This window comes from Diplotaxodon limnothrissa, linkage group LG6, assembly GCF_057381915.1.
Source record: "Diplotaxodon limnothrissa isolate DT_005_m linkage group LG6, D_limnothrissa_male_GT1.1, whole genome shotgun sequence".
In the NCBI taxonomy this organism is placed as follows: Eukaryota; Metazoa; Chordata; class Actinopteri; order Cichliformes; family Cichlidae; genus Diplotaxodon; species Diplotaxodon limnothrissa.
The window spans coordinates 34947735-34969295 of record NC_140601.1 but is presented as its reverse complement, the minus strand read 5'-3'; the positions used below and the strand labels follow the sequence as shown (position 1 = coordinate 34969295).

Genomic DNA, 21561 nt, shown 5'->3' with positions numbered 1-21561 from the left:
TCAAGCTCAACTCCCAGTCCTACTGCCAGTTTCTGGAAGACACCTTCTTCAAGCAGTGGTACAGTAAGAAGTCTGCATCCTTTAAGAAAAACATGATTTTCATGCAGGACAATGCTCCATCACACACGTCCAAGTACTCCACAGCGTGGCTGGCAAGAAAGGGTATAAAAGAAGAAAAACTAATGACATGGCCTCCTTGTTCACCTGATCTGAACTCCATTGAAAACCTGTGGTCCATCATCAAATGTGAGATTTACAAGGAGGGAAAACAGTACACCTCTCTGAACAGTGTCTGGGAGGCTGTGGTTGCTGCTGCACGCAATGTTGATGGTGAACAGATCAAAACACTGACAGAATCCATGGATGGCAGGCTTTTGAGTGTCCTTGCAAAGAAAGGTGGCTATATTGGTCGCTGATTTGTTTTTGTTTTGTTTTTGAATGTCAGAAATGTATATTTGTGAATGTGGAGATGTTATATTGGTGTCACTGGTAAAAATAAATAATTGAAATGGGTATATATTTGTTTTTTGTTAAGTTGCCTAATAAGTATGCACAGTAATAGTCACCTGCACACACAGATATCCCCCTAAAATAGCTAAAACTAAAAACAAACTAAAAACTACTTCCAAAAACATTCAGCTTTGATATTAATGAGTTTTTTGGGTTCATTGGGAACATGGTTGTTGTTCAATAATAAAATTATTCCTCAAAAATACAACTTGCCTAATAATTCTGCACTCCCTGTATATGCAATGATCGATGGTTTCAGCTACCAAGTACTTAAAATACTTAGACGGTTTTTTGTGTTTATTTTCTTTAATTGCAGAGATTTGTTTAGGGCCTTGCTTTTAAGGCTAAGCTTCCAGTTTCTTGGCGGAAATGTTAAAATTATTTCGTCAGAAATGTTTTGCGTCATTCAACGTCACGCCTCCCATCCAATCCAGTGAGGCCGCCGCGTCAGCTATAGAATACCTGTGGGCGGAGAAGCGATTCCGGTTCCGGGTGTTTTCATATCCCAGTCGGAGGCGATCATACCTCTGATTATGCTATTTTATCGGAAACTTTTCTCGATTGACCACTGAATAAATTAGAATTCTTTTAATTAAGATTGCCCGATCAAAGCCGACAGCATGGCGACACGCTCGGAGAGAGAGAAGGCCCAAAAACTCAACGAACAGCACCAGGCCATCCTGTCCAAAATGCTGAGAGAGGAAGACAACAAGTACTGCGCCGACTGCGAGGCGAAAGGTGTGGTGTTCGTTTTGTCGGCGATTTTATTGTTTAACTGTACAAAGTTAGCAGTTTCACTCAGAATCAAACAGTAACGGTAACTAACAGTATAACATCCGCGCTTCTTAGCTTAGCTTAGCTAACTGGCCCAAGCTAGTCACCTGACATTCTTCCCTTTAAGCTAAACTAAGTGGTTAACCAGCATGCTAACTTCTCTAAAGCGACATAAGCTCCCCACAGGGCTTCTCCCTCGTCGCCGTATGCTTAGTTACCGGGATTTGCAAGCGGTAAACAAACTGTGTCAGGTCTTTCTAAGAAACTTCAGCCAACTTTTTTTTTAATTAGATCATTGACAAAGAATGTAGAACTTGCATCCTACGTTTCAAGTCACAACAAAGACTAGAATGTTTGAGTGTTTCTTCCGGCGTTTTTGTATCTTCACCTCCCAAACTGGGTTTAACTGTCATTAACAGGTCCAAGATGGGCATCCTGGAATCTGGGGGTATTTATCTGCATCCGATGTGCTGGCATCCACAGGAACCTGGGAGTGCACATATCCAGAGTGAAATCAGTCAACCTGGACCAATGGACAACAGAACAAATCCAGGTACTGATTTCTTGTTTTTCCACTTTTCCTGTGTGCATTGCTGAACTGACCTACCGGGCAGTAGCCCTGGGGGCTGAGAGGTCAAGGGACTCTGGGTCTAAGTCCCTCTGGACTGATTTGCTTACTGGCACAACATGAATACAAAAAATGCAAAACAGCTTAAAGGTGTACCATAACTTCTCTACACTGAAAATAAATAAAGCAGAAAATGTAAATGAACACAAGAACTGAATGCATTTCTCCTTTTTTAAATGTGACATTTAAATGTCTTTGCCAAGTATTCCGCTATTGGCTCTCTAATCCTTTTTTATGTACAGTAAGCATAAATATGGTTAGAAACTGTGAAATGTTTTTTTTGATTGGGCATATGTGTTCTCCACTAAATGTAACCTTCCTTGATGGTTCAGAGCTGTTACAATATTGCTGATTTTTCATTTGCACTTCAGGAAACTTGGCCAGACACAAAAACAGGAAATTCTGTTCAGTGGCTAAAGACATAATTTCTTGTCCGTAATGTGGGTCAAGCTTTAATTTTCATTTTGCACTGTCATCAGGACTATCAATACCCTTCATTTATGTCATTTAGAATTTACTTTAATAACCACTTTTTAAACTGCAAATTACTGTACAAGTGAACTTGCTGTCATACTAACAACTAGTTGACATTTTAATGACAGCTTCAAAATATCCAGGCTTGTGTTGTTAAATACTTAATTGCCAGGAATATTGAAGAAATATTGGTGTCAAACCTCAGTCAATGACTAAAACCAAAACTGATTGCAGTATTTTTAACCTTAACAATATAAACTATTCAGTCAAACTGCATAAGTTGGCTTATCACCTGGGGGCTATTTTCTCATATCTGAAAAGTGCCACATAAGGTATTGTACACCCATTTTTATCTGTTGTGCCATATTTGTTATGAGCGAACTTATCATGTGTTTAGTCAATTGATTGCCCCAATGAAACACTGTATCCTAACATTATCCATTTTGTTTACATCTTTGTCTTCTCTTCAGAGTATACAGGACATGGGTAATACCAAGGCCAGGCGGCTTTATGAGGCCAACCTTCCAGATAGCTTTAGAAGACCTCAAACAGACCAGTATCCTTCGCTTAGAGTAAATCCACAAATGTAACAAAAAAGTGCCATGCAGCATATGTTTAACCGTTTTTTCCCTTTTCTTGGAGTTACATTTTTCTCTTAACCCTGACCTCAGAGCAGTGGAATTCTTCATCAGGGATAAATATGAGAAGAAGAAATACTACAGCAAGAATGTGACCAATGGCACCAGTGTATGTATCAACTAAACATTTCATGAAATTATTCATTTATTGTACTATTTTCTAAGTTTAGTCTGTTCTTGGAGCAAATGTAACCCACATAATTTCCTTAGTTAATAATAAAGTATTCCGATTCTGATCTAGATCTTCATAATGTTTTGTACTCACTCATTCTTCTTTCTTTTATTCTTTTTTTATCAGCCAAAAGATGGTAAGAAAGAAAGGGAGCCCGACAGAGGAAGCAAGGTGTCATCTTACACCAAGGTAAGTCTCGCATGTATTCCAGTAATAATAAACCTGTCTCAATATGCCCTTTAGCATTGTTTTCTTATCCACACTAAGTTTGTTCTGCTTTTGAATTTTACAACCCTTTCATTTTTTTTAAAGAGTGAAGAGTCCAAGCCAGTTCCCAAAATCAGCCCTGCTAAGACTGCAGAACCCTCTGTGAACTTACTAGGCCTTGGTGAGTGTGAAAATGATTCAAGTTTAGCACCACCGCCAGAGGACATCCTTATTGGGGGATTTAGTGAGAGTAGAATGTGCTGTGGGAAAGTTCTGACTAATATATTGTGTACAGAATTAGGATAATTAATATGTCTGAGTTTATTTGTTTTTATTTTTAAGTATAGATAAGTTTCCAAGGTGATATCTGGATGTAGTACATGACATCTAGCAATCAAAATACACTGTAATTTACACTGTAAAATCACTGTTTATGTGATGGTGATTACCTCTACACTTTGCTCAGCTCTGCATCTTGATGCTGTGGTGTTACCTGAGATTGTTTACTTTTTGGTTCAGCGTTAAAGATTGTCTCCACCCTTAGCTGTGCTATCTTCTCGTTTCAAACATGTGGCTCTGCATGTGTTTACCAAACAATGGAGGAGAGAGAAAGTACCATATTTAAAGGGTTTGGTTGCGTCAACTATCAGCATATCTGTAACACAGCAACTAAACCATCTCACTTGTAAATGATAGATAGCAACACCATTTGGTCTTCTCCGCTGTCTGTATCAACATTGCGCTGACGTCTTTTCAACACGCTGCTGTTACTTGTGGCTGTGATATTATTTCTGTTGCTTTCAATTTAAAAAACCACTGCAAGGTTTTTGAGTTGAAAAGAGGAAGTGCTTCAGCTGCTGCAGTAGACATGTAACTTCTTGTTTCTACTTTAAATCCTGATGTTTATCTAGAGTATAACTTTTGTTGGATCAGTATTAAGTAAGTGTAGCAGGAAAGAAAGAAGAAGGGGCAACACTGGATTGCACAACATAGATATCTTTGCCATCCTTGCACCAAGTATAGGTTTTCTTTTGGCTTGATTGCTAGATCACTTAAAGTAGGTCTTTTAGTACATGCAAGGTTTTCTGGCATGGATAGATTTTAGCAACTTCTTCCAAAGCGTTATTAACTAAGGCACTTTTTTTTTTCTTTTGTAGAATTTTTTTTCATTTATTAATGCATTTTTGACAACTTTGATTTCTCAAATGGTCAGAAATAAAGGAGAATGCATAAACACAAACATGTTTCCTTTACAGTATGAGGACAAGCTCTGTTTGCATAAATAGTCACTCCCCAAAAGCTCGTTCTGAGCCAAGAGGAACTCTGATGTGAATGGAAATGGAAGTTATGTATATTTTTCTGTCTTAATGTTCAGCTGTTTTGTTTGAACAGTGTGCGCCTTTGTCATCAAATTGTGATATCTTCACATTAGTTCTTGCTTTTAAATTTCTGTACTTTATTTTTTTCAGCATTATAGCTATGATCGGTTTTTGGTTCATAGGAATAATTCATTTTATTAAAGAGGCTTCCTTTATTTACAGTTAAAAGAAGATGCTGTTGTGTTTTTGACTGGCTTAAGGGTTGCTTGCATTATTTGGATATCATGTTTACTGTTATTTTTCTTCTGTGGCTAGTGAGCTAAATGGGCTAAGCTGATTAATTTTTTATTGCGCTAGCTGTTGTTCTCACTGCATGGGCAGCTTTGTAGCTGTGGGAGGTTTTTACAGTTGAATATTTAAAAAAGAAAAGAAAACATTTTATGAAAGCAGTTCTGTTCACTTTTAACACCCTTTCTATGTCAATTAGCCTGTTCTATAAGGATTATATTCCTGAACTTTAAATAAAGATCTTTTAATTAATGCAGACCACAATCAGGAAATGGTCAGTGGGTAGTGGGAACTATTATTTCCTGATGTATTTTTTTTTAAGTTCCACCTGTAAAACAAATTTTTCCTTCTTTCTGTCACAGACGCACCAGCAGCTGCATCAGCTAACAACGGTAGCACAAGCACAAGCCAGAATAATGACCTGGATATATTCGGCCCCATGGTCTCCAATCCCCTGCCCTCATCCACATCCACAGCTCAGTTTTCTCAGGTAAAATTGAGAAAGCATTTCCCAGTTCAGATTTAAATCCAAATTCCGATTATTGCTCAGCAGGGCTTAACAGTCACTGTTGCCTGGTTGTAAAATTGAAATTAAATGTGCAGTAAAAAATAAAAAGGCAAATGATAACCATCAGCGTCAATAGCCCGCATGACAGTATCACCAGTGCTGAGAGACAGTGAGTTTAAATGAAAGAGAGGCAGAAACACACTTCAGAATATGAATGCAGTAAATCAGGCACTCTTGACTTAACATTGAAATGGGGCTTAATGCAGTGTTTACTTTTATTATCACTGCATTCATTAATTTTGATTAATCAAAGAATTTATCAGTTAGGTATAAAATTTAAATATATTAATACTTAGTCAATTTAATCAATAATTCTCTTTTGTTACCTATATTATAGAGATAAAGCCTTCAGGGGGTGTCGGCTACTAACATCTCACTAATAGATCACAGCTGAATCAGAGTAATCATGCAGGATAGGCCCATTTTGTATTTATGATCTACATTTATACATAGCTAAAAGAGGCCCCCCAACAAGACCGCCCAAACAGTACTGTTATTGAAGGATCTACTGCTGTTTGTTAATGGTAGTTGTCTGCTAATTTGTAAATTTTGTTTAGTTGCATTTGTACAGCACACAATAAAACCGTGTGAGCCATAGATTTGTCACAAAAATGGGTGCTTTTTTTGTCATCGGACTTTAAATCTTCTAAACATCTCAATCTCTTTCCTGCCTCCAGGTGAGCTCCAATAACTCGGCAAGCACTCCGACACAAGCTCCAGCACCTGGAGTGTCAGGAGGAGTAGCCAACTCAGGGTCATTACAGGGAGACCTCGACCTGTTTAGTGAGAGCAGTAGCACCACTAAAGCTGATGACGCAGCCAAGAAGCCCCTGTCCAAGGACTCCATCTTGTCTCTGTATGGGACTAACAGCATGTCCCAGCAGCCCCCCACCGGTAAGGATTTACACACAAACTGAAATAACACCAGTGCCATATTGTAAATTCAACCCTGTTACGAAGAAAAATCTATTTTATGTAGAAACAGCCATGCTTAAAACTTTAACCACAACTCTTTTTGACCTATGAGTCCTTTTAGTTTTTATTGGATTAATTAGTCTACATTGACAGCTTTCGTTTTGTCACCTAATAGATGCAATTCTTTCCCTGCCATTGATGAGCTAGAAGATGCAGAAACCCTGGATTCTTATTTGTTATTTAAATGCAATGCAGTATTTTAAGGTCATTGATCCACTGAATTGAAAATAAACTGGTTCTTATTTTTTTGTAAACTGCCTCCTTTTCCCTGCAGTACCTTAGCAACACACCAGAGGGCCACAGCCCACACTTTGGGAACCACTGCCCTTGACTAATACTTTGCTTGTTAAAGTAATGCAAATGTGGTGACATCACATGATCCACAAGGAACAAGTAGATACCTGTATTTTGCAGCTCAGTCTCACAGAGCTTTGCTGACTTATTTTCCTGCTTAACAGACTCCTTAAAACACACAAGCAAGTTTTCAAAACAGACCCATACCTCAAAAACTAACTTGTTTTTTTTATGTTCTTGCCTCCTCTCAGCTGGCATGTTCATGGGCCCCTCTCAGATGCAGTTTCCTGTCCAGGCAGCAGCTGGTTACCAGGCCTTCCCTGGTATGGGTACAGCCATGCCACCCACTACTGTCATGGGTGCCATGATGGCTCAGAGCGGTGCACCCATGATGGGGCCCAGTCCAGGAATGATGGTTGGGATGACGATGCCTAATGGCTTCATGGGGAACGCGCAAGCCACCGGTATGATGGGCATGGCCCCCAGAATGATGGGACCACAGGGTGGTGCAATGCCTACAGGCATGATGCCTGCTCAGGGCATGTATGCCATCCAGCCTGGCCAGCAGGCTCAGTGGAACATGGGTCAGGTAAGGAAATAGCTTCGCTGTACTGCAGCATTGTGTGAGGTTATTTAACAAGAGACCTCATGTTAAGACTTGTGCTACTGGTTTCAAGTATGTCACAGTCACAGGAGACTTTTTTTTTCTCAAATGTGACCACACCCAGAAGAGTTGGTGCATTGCACAATAGTCCATTGTGAAGCCCTCTACTGTACACTTTGTAGAGATGGAGCATCCAGTATTCACTAGATGGCAGCACAAGCATGCAGCAGATTTGTAACTATGCACTAAATCCCTAATATATACTGTAAGTAGTTTAATTGTAAGTGTGGACACTCAAATTGAAGATGAACTTAAAGCAATCTGTACACATGCTATAAAAATTGCATGCTGTCTGTACACAATTATTTCCCATAATGCAGTGTACGCAGAAATTGTAGGAGCTGCTCACAGCTGTAAAGACTAATCTATTATTAGCATAAAACATTACATTATTTAGAGTTTTATTACAGTTAGCACGCAGGGTGGAATTGGGACACAGTCAGAACTTCAGTAATGAACTACTAGCGGGTGGATGGGTAGTAGTATAATGTTGTCCCAGTTAATCTTCAGTGATTATTTCTAATCCAGGCAAGGTGTGGTAATAAGTCAGATGTAGGTGATCCTGCTCTAGTGTTACTCACACTAACCTCTGTAACATCCCCAGGTGAACCAGCAGATGTCAGGGCTGACTCTGAATGGTGCGGGTGGTCAGATGGCCTTTGGTCAACCTCCGTCAGCTATGGGCGGGTGGGCTCCCACTGGTTCTGGCCAGACTCTGAGCACACAGCTATGGAAGTGAGCCTTCATGCGGGTCGGTGGTTGGGCAGAGTAAAAGTCGAGGTTGCAGGATGTGCTTCTCCGTACCTCACTATGAACTGATGCCCATTTCGATCACAGACCAGCCTTCAGAACATGAAAATTGTATCTCTTTTTTTTTTTTTCTCTCCTTCTCCCTTTTCTGTCTCTCTTTCTCTCTATTGTGTGAGTGAATTGGGAGTCATACAGGATTACAGCCTGGCAGTTTCTGCCTGTCGTATGGTTTTTGATCATAACTTTTATTTTCCTTTTTTGGAAAAAATGACAAGAAAACAACAGTCCCATCATCAACATCGACATATCAGAAAAGCTGCAGGACCAGTTAAACAAGCTTTTATTGTATCACTGTATCATTATAAGATTATAGAACATTTAAATGAATAGTATTTAAAGGGAGAAGGGTATGACTATGAGGTCAGTTGACACTGCTCCCAGATGTACAGCGCTGTATAACCTTCTTTTAAAGTACTTGGTGGTTCCCCTATAAAATTAAAGTGATAATAAATAATTTCCTTTTACGTGTGTTCTGTAAAACAGATGTCAAAGGTTTTTTTTATGTCTCAAATTGGTAAAATGTAATTGTTGCAGGGACACACCCACTTTTATTTCTCTCATTTGTCTAACATTCGATCTAGTTCTGCTGTGGCCCTAAAAATAAACACAGTGAACTTAATAATCTTCACAACATGTACCCTGGATGCATTCTTGTTAGCGGACTCACACAAAGCACTTTGGCCTTGTACATAGATGAAGCACGAGACTCCCTCTTCACAAATCCACTAGTCTGCATTCCTATTGTGCTTCTCGATCCTGGGACAAGCATTCAGGCCCAAAGTTCATAAAATCATGAACTAAACTGAAGTTCCTGATTTGATGTGTTTTTGTTACTTAGTCCTTACAATTTTAGGACACAGGTTACATTTATGAATTGTTTTCATGGAGGCAGTTGTTCAAAAAGCGTTGGTTTTTCACACTTGGGTGGGGTTACTGATTACATGCAAACTATTCCTGAGACCAACTGAACCACACCCAGAGCCACCCCTTCAAACGGAAGAGTCACACGGGAAGAGAACATTGTCGCTGTGAAATACACATTTTTATCATCAAGATGGAATGAAAAATAGACGGTGGGTACTTTGCAAACCAAGAACATCCCCACGTGAGGTGGTTATAATTCAGAACCAGTAATGTACACTTCCATCTTCTTACTGAAGCAATACTTATTGAATATTCAAACTTGGCACAATCAGTTTTCTCATGAGTTGCTATGACCACGAGTCACTTGAACTCATGGTCACTGTGTCTTGATTCTAATTTTTAATAACCATAATTCAATATTTCAAAACCATGACAAAATATCCCACAAATATCTAATTGGATGAACTAATTATATCCAAAAGGTCATGTATCACAGCTTGACATCACATTGCTCTGCAAAAACATCTTTCGTAACATTATCCAGAACCTGAAATTGGGAATAGGATAGAAGGAATTTACCATATTTTACATTTGAAGTCATGATACTACCTACCTACATACGAGTTAACTCGAATTTTACTGCTTGGTAGAGACATGTAGCCTCTGGTTGCTATTCTAATTCCCAACATTGAGAGTATCTGACATTTAGCACAGCACAGCTCTCTAAAAGAGTATGTTGCTGCTGTCCTCTAGATGACAGTGTTGAGACAGTGGAAAGTTTTAGCTGGACAGAAGTATTTCACAGCGACTTAAAAAAAAATGGGATTTAAGACCCAAACTACACTGCACCATAGTGCGGACCGAGAGTCCCTGTGGGCTGTGAACCAAAGGCGTTTTTCTGCTGTGAGTCACTCCTCCTCTTGTAGAGCAGAGTGGAAGAGGTTCGCTGGACTGTGGTTACATTATTTCAGTAACTTGTTCTCTGTGCACTGCTAGTAATGCCAACGCATTGTAGCCCTTCACTTGAGCTAGAGGCTTTTATTTAACAATAGAGCTCTGTATAGCAGCACAATGAATCTAAACCAACACAAAGCATCTTCAAGTAAGTCAAGTTAGAGCTTGTCTCCTGAACTTTGATGGATATTCATTTCAGCAACACAATGTAGATGTGACTATGCCATGCTCACTGTATTACTGTTATAAAGTTTAAGTTAGGTGCATGAGAGCAAGTCTCTCAGTAAAGAAGCAACTTCTTACTTACCAAAGTGTGGCGGTAACAAGCACCTGGTGGCAGTGTAACATTAATCTTTGTAATAGAAGGCCAAGTTATATGATAAATCTTTGCCCCAAATCTCCTGTCTTACTGATAAGCTATGTGCTTACTATTCTGCGGATATACGCTCATGGTGTAATGTGTATTTACGTATTTGATTTTATTTACTTGGTAACTTGCTGAGTTTTCTCCCTTCCTAACATTGCTTGTGCAGTATTACATACAGTATATAAAGTTTTTTATATAGCTGGTGCAGTGAATGCTCTTTTGTTGAAGTTAATTTGTGGGCCTTGCAGGAGCTGGAAAATCATAGTCAGACTATGTGTTTACAGCCAGTAGGGAAAATATGCTTCAGTCTGCCTCAGAGTAGTTTTGATCAAGTGGTTTTTGTCTTTTTCATCCGGTAGTTATTCCGAGTTTTGTGTTTGTTAAATGGTATTTTAATTGTGTTCTTTTCAGTACACAAGACATGTCTTTTGTTTCTCCACCTATTGCATGCTAGGATGTGTTCCTCTACACATCCACCCAGCTTATGGGAAACTTTTAAAAATGGATGTGGTTTGAAAAATCAGTTTTACAGTCATTGGAGAAAAATGCTACAGGATCAAAGCTATTCTTTGGGATAAGCTCCCTCTTTCATAGTAGTAAACATTATTGTAAGCACAGCCTTGCCTAAATAGATGCATACTGGTCTTCACGCTGTGGCTTATCAAACCAGCTCTACCTGTTAAACAGCCACCATTCAGTTAAGTCGGAAGGATATGTGTCCCTGAAAGGTGTTCAGTGGTGAGAATGTGCTGAAAGCGAATACTCTGCTTGCACAGGATGATCAAAACGCTTACAGAGGCTTGAAAAATAACATGCAGCTCATGCTTGGCAGGGCTTGAAAGCCCCTTGAATTTGTTTGGCCTTGTTCCACTCTATCTCTCAACTGTTTCTGCGCCCTGCTGCAACTCCAACCCAGTTTGAAAACTTTCACAGTAAGGTCTGATGCCATGAAGTGTTTGAGACCTTTAGCAAAGAGGTTAGGCATTCCTCTCAGCTTGTATGGCAAACTGTACAATGCTCCAGAATAGAGTCCGCCATCCGAGTGAAGAATGTTCCGGCTTTCACCAGCCCCTTAATGGACTTTTTGACCCTGAACCATTAACAGTGCTGCCAATTAGTACATCAGGCTGTTTCAGACATCTTTAATACTTAACTAAACATTTTTCTGATAGGAAAGGTTAATGTACTTTAGTTAAATTCCACATTGATATACAGCAGGCCTAGTGAAGTGTTGAATAAACTCTGCTTTCTTAGTATAATCTTGTTATCAATTGGGTCAAGAAGTAGTTTTGAAAGGTGCAGTAAAGCTTCTGTACTACGTCTGTGCTAAATGCCTGCTAGCAGCCAGCTAACTTAGCTAAGCACAAAGACTGGAAACTGCTAGCCTGCCCAGTCAGGAAGAAAGCAAAGTGTTTTGTCCAGTGTGATGAATTGCTGTTGACTGTGGAAATTCAAAACTGTGCCAATAGATAAGCTGTTATTAAAAAAAAAGTATGACTACAACTAAAGGTTACTGTTGCAGTTTATGTTAAATGTTACATGCAAGGTATTGTGTGAAGGTTTCTTGTATGGATTAAGACACTAATCGTGATAACGCTGTTCTACCTTCTAGCTAATGTATGATGAAGGGTAGGTTACCGCCTGGATGGGGCACATCTGACTATGAAGCCAAGAGACACTTCATGCTCATACTTTGATGTGTTACTCATGAAGTAGGCCTGCAGTAAACAACTTTCTTTATGATCCTATTTTTGTTTTTTTATCCTAATAGGGACCAGCATGGACTTCTTTTTAAAACCACAATAATATTTCCCTTGTAGCAAGTAGAAAACATACGGGTTTAAGATGCTTCCAGATGTCTTCACTTTTCCCTTGAATTAACTTGAATGTTCATCTTTATAGTCTGTGATTCAGCGGATGGCGAAATTAGCTTAGCCTGGCACTCAGCACCACCTAAAAGCTGGGATGTCATTTTCTGTCTAAGTTAAATATTATACCAGATAAGTTGTTAAAACAAGTGGTGAACACAGCCAGAGATTAGTGATACTATTGCAGGGGATGAAACCACTGTATGATGTGGAAAGGTTTCTTTTACACAAAGACCAAATCCACTAAAGTATTCAGCCAATGCTGACTTTAACAATCAGTTCATTATTAGTTTGATTGAGCAGAATTTCTGTTATATGCCAAGTGTCTTCCTCTTTCACTCTACAAGCCCCAGGCTAGCCTTGAATGGCAAGCAGCCACAACAGTGGGAAATACAGAAATCCTGTTTGCAACTTGGCAGCGCTTTTTATGGGGTTCCTTTATGCAGCCACGTGCAGACAGTTATTAACCTGTTCATGCTGCACATGACATGACAGCTATTTGTTGTAACATTCATTATAAGGTGAGGCTCCTCTACAAATTAAACCAAATTGCTTAAACACTTCCTCTTCCAGTTATGTGGGAAAGTCAGTGGTTTATAAATCATTCATAAAATTGCAGTGATAATATATAATGTTTGGTCCTCTGTTATAAAGTAATTGATTGTAAAGATTTCGGTCAATGTCATGGCCCACTTGTCCCAGATAATGGAGGAAACTTATATAGACTGAGGGTGATTAAAATTTTTGCAATTCAGCCTACAGCCTCTAGGATGGTACATCCATACATGCCATTTCCAAAAGGCAAGGCAAGTTTATTTGTATAGCACAATTCAACAACAAGGTGATTCAAAGTGCTTTACAGAGACATTAGAAACAAAAACAAATAAAAAGCATGATTTAAAATTGATTAAAACAAGCAAACAAACTAACTAACTAATTAACAAACAAACAAACAAAACAGTATATAAAATCAAAACAGATAAAATCAGAACAGTAGATAAAATCAGTAGTTAAATGTAAGTTTTGAAATTTAAGCTTAAAAGTGTGGATTTGGTGCTTTATTCAAATGCAGCTGAGAATAGGTGAGTCTTCAAACTGGATTTAAATAAACTGAGTGTTTCAGCTGATCTGAGGCTTTCTGGGAGTTTGTTCCAGATATAAGAAGCATAAAAGCTGAATGCAGCTTCTCCGTGTCTGGTTCTGACTCTGGGAACTGATAAAAGACCGGATTCAGATGACCTGAGGGATCTGGAAGGTTCATACTGGGTCAGGAGGTCACTGATGTATTTTGGTCCTAAACCATTCAGAGCTTTATAGACCAGCATCAGAACTTTAAAGTCGATCCTCTGACAGACAGGCAGCCAGTGTAAAGACCTCAGAGCTGGACTGATGTGGTCCACTTTTTTGGTCTTAGTGAGGACTCGAGCAGCAGAGTTCTGAATGAGCTGTAGTTGTCTGACTGATTTTTTAGGTAGACCTGTAAAGATGCTGTTACAGTAATCAAGCCTACTAAAGATGAATGCATGGACTAGTTTTTCCAGGTCCTGTTGAGACATCAGATCTTTTATCCTTGAAATATTCTTGAGGTGATAGTAAGATGATTTTGTTATTGTCTTAATGTGTTTTTCCAGTTTAGGTCTGCATCCATCACTACCCCCAAATTTTTCGCCTGGTTTGTGGTTTTTAGGTGTATAGATTGAAGTTCTCTGGTGACCTGTAATCGTTTTTCTTTGGCACCAAAGACTATTACCTCAGTTTTGTTTTTGTTTAGCTGGAGAAAATTGTGGCACAACCAGTCATTAATTTCCTCAATGCATTTACCAAGAGCCTGTACAGGGCCTTGATCTCCTGGTGACATTGTGATATATATTTGTGTGTCATCTGCATAGCTATGATAGTTTATTTTGTTGTTCTTTATAATCTGTGCCAGTGGGAGCATGTAAATGTTAAACAGAAAGGGTCCCAAGATGGAACCTTGGGGAACTCCACATGTGATACTTGTCTGCTCAGATGCGAAGTTACCTATTGATACAAAGTATTTCCTGTTTTCTAAGTATGTTTTGAACCAGTTTAGTACAGTTCCTGAAAGACCTGTCCAGTTCTCCAGTCGTTTGAGTAATATGTTGTGGTCAACTGTATCAAATGCTGCACTGAGATCCAGTAAAACTAAGACTGACATTTTTCCACTGTCTGTATTCAGACATATGTCATTGAACACTTTGGTCAGAGCGGTTTCAGTGCTGTGGTTCTGTCTAAAACCTGACTGGAAGGCATCATAGCAGTTATTCTGTTTTAAGAAGTAATTGAGCTGTTGAGAAACTGCTTTTTCAATGATCTTACTTAAAAATGGGAGATTTGAGATCGGCCTGTAGTTGTTCATTTGTGTCTTGTCAAGATTGTCCTTTTTCAGTATAGGTTTTATTACAGCAGTTTTTAGTGATTCTGGAAACACACCTGACATTAAAGAAAAGTTGACGATCTGTAACAGGTCTGACTCCAAAGTCTTTGAGACCTTTTTGAAAAAACGTGTTGGCAGGACATCTAAACAGCAGGAGGAGTTCAGCTGACCTATGATGTCCTCCAGGTATTTGCTGTTAATAGGGTGAAACTGTTTCATGGTGTTTAAGCAGTTTTTCGGTGGACACAGTACATATTCTGGATCTGCTGTTGATGTACCAATTGCTTGTCTAATCTTTTGGATTTTTTCTGTGAAGAATTTGGCAAAGTCATTGCAGGCCATGGTCGAATGAAGTTCAGCTGCCACTGACACAGGAGGGTTTGTTAGCCTGTCAACTGTAGAAAATAAGACCTGAGCATTATGGCTGTTTTTAGTGATGATGTCAGAGAAGTAGGACCTTCTTGCACTCCTCAGTTGTAAATTATAATTGTGAAGTTTCTCTTTATAGATGTCATAATGAACCTGGAGTTTTGTTTTTCTCCATCTGCGCTCAGCTTTCCTACACTCTTTTTTTTTTCATTTTTCACTAGTGTGGAGTTTCTCCATGGAGACTTTTTCCTTCCAGAGATAACCTTCACCTTAATGGGAGCAATAGTGTCCATTTCATTTAACATGTTAGCATTGAAGCTATTGACGAGCTCATTGACTGACCCTCTGGACAGGTCAGGTGTTAATGGGAAGACCTGGTTAAAAATCGCACTACTGTGTTCAGTTATACACCGTTTTGTGATCACTGCTGTTGATATATTTATGTGGGCTGAGATTTTACTTTCAAAGAAAACACAGTAAAGGTTTGCTGTGTCACCCAGCACAGTTTCAAGACTAAGAAGCACTGCCACAACCATACAAAATGACCTGCAGTTAGAGACCATTGTTTGGTCTGTTACCAGAATTGGCAGGTACATCCCTGAGCACATGATGCATTAACAGGTCAGGAGAAGTTGTGGAGAATGCTCAGCTGCTTACATCATAGTTAGCTGGTTTGATGATGGGTCAGTGGATCAGAGCTCGACGGGCTAGACAACAGCCCCCCGACTGCCATTAGGGATCTGGATAAAATCCTTGGATCCATTGACACAACAAGGCCCAACCTCATGTGGCGAGAGTATGCAAGCAGGAGATTTCCAAGGTCAACATCCGTCGTCTCAATAGGAGCACCGACATTGTCAGGCATGCATATAAGCACATGGGGGCCATACAAACTACTGTGTACAATTGTTGCTACAATGAAATTCTGGCAAAATTGACTAGCCCGCTGCTTCATTTTTTCACTTTGATTTTCTTGGTGTCTTTGAATTCAGCCCTCTGTAGATTGATAATTTTCATGTACATCAAATGATGTGAATCATCCTCTTACCCAGTCCATGTCCGTATACACATCCAGCATGGTGTTTTTTTTCCCCATTGAGACCTGATTTTTGAGCAGTATAAAGGATGGGTCTAGCCACCATGACATTTTGTAGCCTTGAACTGACATTGAGCAACTTGTATAGCCACACGCTAAAGCATACAGTGCCTCATGTTTTACTGTTACTAGTTTCATAATTTACAAAAGTGTACCATGCTGCATTAGATAGTGATTGAGATCCTAAACTCTTCAGGAAAGTTTATACGGAAACGACAGCACAGTGGTGCAATGGTTAGAACAGTTGCCTCACAGCAAAAGGATCCTGGGCTGGAATCCACCAGCCAATTGGGGCTTGTCTTTATTAATCTGCATGTTGTCCCTCTGCCTGCATAGGTTAGTTCTGGACACTTGACCTTTCTCCCATAGTCCAAAAACATGTCTGTTAGGTTAATTTGTGATTCTAAATTGGCTGTAAGTGCAAATGATTGTCTACCTGCCCTGGACTGGGGATAGACTGGTGCTCTACTCCACCTCTGGGACTGCTGGGATAGGCTCCATCAGTCTTGAACTGGATAAGCAGTGAAGAATCAATAGAGACCATAAATCCTTCAGGAAAGTTTTTACAGAGTTTAAAGATCAAATGAGCAATAGGGTCATTATTTCACAAACTCCAGTGACTTTATTTTGCAACCAGAGGAGTTCCCCTTTTTCCAGTCAATAGAAAAAATGCAGGTTCAAAGCACTTAAGTGGGGGCTTCAAATTTCAGACCCAGATTAATCTTTTTAATGCATTTCAATCTTCACAAACGTTTTCAAGCACATCAGCTACTGCTGATGTGCTTGAAAGCAGTCATTTTAAGCAGTAATAGATGCAAAGGCTGACCTGCCCTAAGGTAACATTTGTAATGTAATGGTATGAGATTAGACCCTTTGGATTATTATTAGAACATGTGCATGTTAGGAAACTTTCTATTGTCTAAGTCTGAGACTCTTTAGAACTGCTGCTGGACCCTATGACACAGATTTTTGATAATGCACTACAAATATAAAAGTTGCTTGATGAAAAAAGAAAAACATCATAGCACATTTTAATCACTGAAAAAAACATACATTACAAATTGTCAGTCAGTTGCTTTCCAGAGTTTTCTAAAGATGGGTCCAGCGGGTTAGCAATAATCTGAGTAAAATAGTCTGGAGTTGGTTCAACGTGTTTTTATGACCTCTGCTGTGAATTTTTATCTTTATACCAGTGTGGACAGACTCTGATGTGCAACAAAAATGGGTCCAAATATGGGTGAGAGAATCTCCTTAGAGAGGGGTAGAAGTTGCAATTTAATCCACTTCTCTTCTTGCCAACAAGCATTACACCATCACTTGAGAATTCGCTCTAATTTGAGAGGCTGTGACTTAACACACACACACAAATAGGCAGAAATCTTGTCTCTCTTTCTTTCTTTCACACGAAACATACAATAAGCTAGCAGCAACCCCACCCTTAACAGTTTTTCATCATGACAGCCCACACTGGTCATTTGGCTTCCCTCAGACTTCATAAAAGGGGGCAGAGTTCAGTACTGATAGCACAGTGTTTGCACAATGACTCTCTTTGTTCAGTTAAAGGCTGTTTGTATTTCCACTCTGTGTTTCTGTCCTGGCCGGTGTGTGTTCTTGTTTCCAGGTGACAGTAGTTACACAGACTTCATATAAAAACTTTTGAAAACCCACATGGGGCAAGGATTAGTCAACCATCTGGGTGTGTCTTTCTCTGAGTAAGACTTGGGATCATTTGCTTCATTTGAGTTTCTTGTCATGTTTGAATTTTTCTAACATCAAGTTTGCCATAGATTTCTGCCCGGCTTCTCCTCTAAGTCCCAGTGCTTTCCACACTGAGCTGTTAACCATTGTTCACCCTTTCCTGAAAGCAGTGCTGTTACGTAACACAGATTTCCACAAGCCCATATCCCACCTCCCAGAAGTTATCGGTTGCCATTGCAACTGCATAAACAGAGCAATGTTATGGAGGGGGAAAAATGTATACCCTGAGTATGTTCTGAAAGATCAGTAAAGTGACAAAAACAACACAACTCTTATATTCACTGGCAGATTTATTTTTCAGAGACACCACACACACAAACACACACAGTACATCAGGAATTTCGTCTTCTGATTTGCAAACTTGGATCGTGAACTCTTAAACAGTTTTTTTTTCCAACATTTTTCAGTACAGTTTCCTCTCATTTAAAATCTTTTATTTGTGGGAGTATGTGTGTGTGTGTGAGTGTGCGTGTGTCTAAGAACAGCTTGTCCTGCCAGCTGGAGCTCCTAGCTGGAAGTGCACACAGTGGTGGTTGTGACTGTGGTACTTCAGCCCCCTGTTAAAAGAAGAAAAAAAAATTTATGCTGTGCTTCTAGCTTTTATTACAGGAACCCATCAAGTCTTCGTGGTATTTGTTAAATAAGACATTACTTACCTGTACTAATTGGTCTAACAGTGAGAAAAGAAGTACGGTGCAAGAAATGAGTGCATTTTCACGTAAGGAGTCTCAAAAGCACATTCACCTGTGTCTATCTGGACTCTTCTGATTCCAACAGGCTCCTGTAGGTTGCAATTTCCTGCTCCAGCCTTGACTTGATATCCAGAAGCATCTTGTAGTCCTGGCCCTGTTGCTCAATGCTGGCACGAACGTTGGCTAGCTCTGCTTCAAGCATGTTGATTTGGTTCTGGAAGCCGGCGAGCATGGCGCTGTATCGAGCCTCTGTCTCTGCTAACGTGTTCTCCAAAGCCCCTTTCTGTTAAAGTGGGAGGAAAAGCAGAATTAGGGCACACAAGTGGTGATGCCTAAATCATGTTATCTGTACGTGCAAACAATTCAGTGTGTTAGGTATATTTGTTCTTAGGTATATATGTTTTTCTATACTGTTTTATCTCTCTTTATGAAAGTATAAAAGGCAAATGCATTTAAGTGCATGTGTCTTTTTCTCCCTGAGTGTGTTTGTTGCAGGGAGTGTTCAGTGACTAACTCCAGCTGAGCACAGATAATCTGTGGGAGTACAGCTTCTGAGCCATCCAGTTCAGCATTCCTTCAGCTTTCTTTAAACTCTTTTATGTCTCCCAGAATCTGGACAGATTTCTGTGAAATGTTTTCCTGACCATGAGGCCCTCCCTCCTTCCTTCACTGCTCCAATCATTCTTATCTCGCTCACTCGCTCTCTCTCATTCTTCATTCTTGCAAAAAAACCCTTCCTTTCCTGCCCTCCCCTCTGCTCCACACCCTCTGTCATCGTCCCTTTCTTCATTTCTTTTACACAAGACAGCAATGTGGGGATTTTGATCATATAAGGCAATATCAGTGAGATGTGAATAGATGGTTTGGGGTTTCATGTTTTTCTTACCATACTAAGCTGAGACTGCAGCTCAATCTCCAAGCCCTGCAGTGTGCGCCGTAGGTCACTGATCTCTGTCTTGGATGTCTGGATTGTCTCTGTGTGGATGGTTATCTCTTTTGTCAGGGTTGCCGACTAAAGCAGGAAATAAAGACAAAGTTAGATGATAGTAGTTACTCATCTTGGCTTCAGAGATTGTATTTAATTACAGGATAGACTGCTGCAGGCCTAAACCTAGTCATTTGCAATGTGTGGGATATAATGACTTTGTTTATGTGAAAATCTTTTTACCTTGTCATTAAACCAGGATTCCTGATCGCGACGATGTTTATCGGTAATTGCTTCATACTGTGCACGGATCTCCTCCAGAACTTTGTTCAGGTCTTGCTGAGGTGCGGCATCTACCTCTACGTTGACATTGCCTGTAAGCTGAGAACGCAGTGCTGCCAGCTCCTGACCAAACAGAGAAAAAAGAGGGATTTAGATCTGTTTGATTGTTTCAGTTTATTCAGCTCTATAGAATAGATGATTCATCTAGCAGTGTGTATATAACTGATGGCTTGTAAATTCAAGATATCTATAAATCACCTCTGCATGATTTTTCTTCAGGTAGGCCAGCTCATCTTGCAGGCCTTCGATCTGCATCTCCAGGTCAGCCTTTGTCAGGGTGGTCTGGTCGAGCAGGCGGCGGAGGTTGGCAATGTCAGCCTCAACTGATTGGCGCATCATCAGCTCATGCTCGAATCTAATCATTTTTTAAAAGTAGAGAACACTGATATGAGACAACAGCTACTTTAAGCCATTGTGTTTAATCTTACAAGGACAGTCAGTCCACAAAATTATAACAGTTCTTGCTTACTTGGTCTTGAAGTCATCAGCAGCCAGTTTGGAGTTATCAATCTGGAGCAGGATGTTGGCATTTTCCATTGTGGCGGCATGGATCTTAAGAGAAGAACAACATTGTGAGTTAGTTTTGGTTACATCACTATACATTAGTTAGCTTAGGCTGGTTTTGATTTTGATCTGTTGCTAGCTTTGCATACTTATGTTAACTGTTAACATGCAGTTCCTCTGTGCTGCAACACCGTCTGAAGTGTTGCAGCTATACTAAATGATCACGCACAGTGTCACTCAAAATGTGTCAGTTTTCCTTGCTTAATTTGAGATTTTGGAATTAATACATATTTGTTAACTGTCCACTAAAACACCAAGTATTCAGTAGCACAATAGATTATGCAGTCTGTCATTATGCCTATCATGTATGTTGATTTTTGAAATGCTTCCTTGTTAACCATTTACAGCACAACAGATATTTGAATTTTCTGGTATTTAAGCAGTTAAGCTGGTACACACATACCTTGTCCCTCAGGCCGTTGATGATGTCCCAGTACTTGCTGTAGTCCTTCTCAGCTGCTGGTCCCTTCTTCTCATAGTACTCTCTGATCTGTTTCTCCAGCTTGGCATTGGCTGCCTCCAGAGAGCGGACCTTCTCCAGGTAGGAGGCCAGACGATCATTCAGGTTCTGCATGGTGGCCTTCTCGTTCAGGCGCACTGTTCCCTGGTCCAGGGCGCTTGACAGGTCAAAGCCACCGCCACCCATGCCCAGGCCGCCACCCATCCCCATGCCGCCACCCATCCCCATGCCTCCTGATGAGGACACAAAACGTGCACTGGAAGCAGAGATGCGAGGTGTTGATCTGAGGCTGAACCCAGACACACTATGGGCCTTCTGGGGAGCAGCACTTGATGTGAAAGTGCGGGTTTGTCTGATGATAGACATGATGGCTGTCTGCTGGTCAAGAGAGGACGCTAAAAAGAAAGAACCGTTACACAGCTGTAGACTGCGGCAGGACTCTGGGGTTTGATAGAGAGAGGCAGGCTGTTGATATAGTGCTGCTGGTGTGGGGCGGGCCTGAATGGGAGGGGCAAGGTGGAGAGCTGGGCAGGGAGTTTTCTGTTACAGCTTTAAAGCGACATTTGTTTTCTGTTAAGGACCA

General features: G+C 40.1%; 2 protein-coding genes across 2 annotated transcripts; one reads left to right on the top strand and one right to left on the bottom strand.

Moving 5' to 3' along the window:
• Nucleotides 1-989: 989 nt before the first annotated feature.
• On the top strand, nt 990-8756 carry LOC146631054 (stromal membrane-associated protein 1-like). Its single transcript, XM_085355121.1, has 10 exons — nt 990-1248; nt 1704-1837; nt 2857-2942; nt 3058-3133; nt 3323-3385; nt 3509-3584; nt 5373-5500; nt 6256-6472; nt 7099-7436; nt 8116-8756. Exons 1-10 carry the CDS (start codon nt 1131-1133, stop codon nt 8248-8250), a joined length of 1371 nt encoding a protein of 456 aa, XP_085211247.1. The 5' UTR covers nt 990-1130; the 3' UTR covers nt 8251-8756.
• Nucleotides 8757-18252: 9496 nt separating this feature from the next.
• On the bottom strand, nt 18253-21411 carry LOC146631053 (keratin, type I cytoskeletal 19-like). Its single transcript, XM_085355123.1, has 7 exons — nt 20922-21411; nt 20424-20506; nt 20153-20309; nt 19856-20017; nt 19574-19699; nt 18740-18970; nt 18253-18552 (listed from the first exon to the last, which is right to left on the bottom strand). Exons 1-6 carry the CDS (start codon nt 21342-21344, stop codon nt 18746-18748), a joined length of 1176 nt encoding a protein of 391 aa, XP_085211249.1. The 5' UTR covers nt 21345-21411; the 3' UTR covers nt 18253-18552; nt 18740-18745.
• Between the last annotated feature and the right edge of the window lie 150 nt (nt 21412-21561).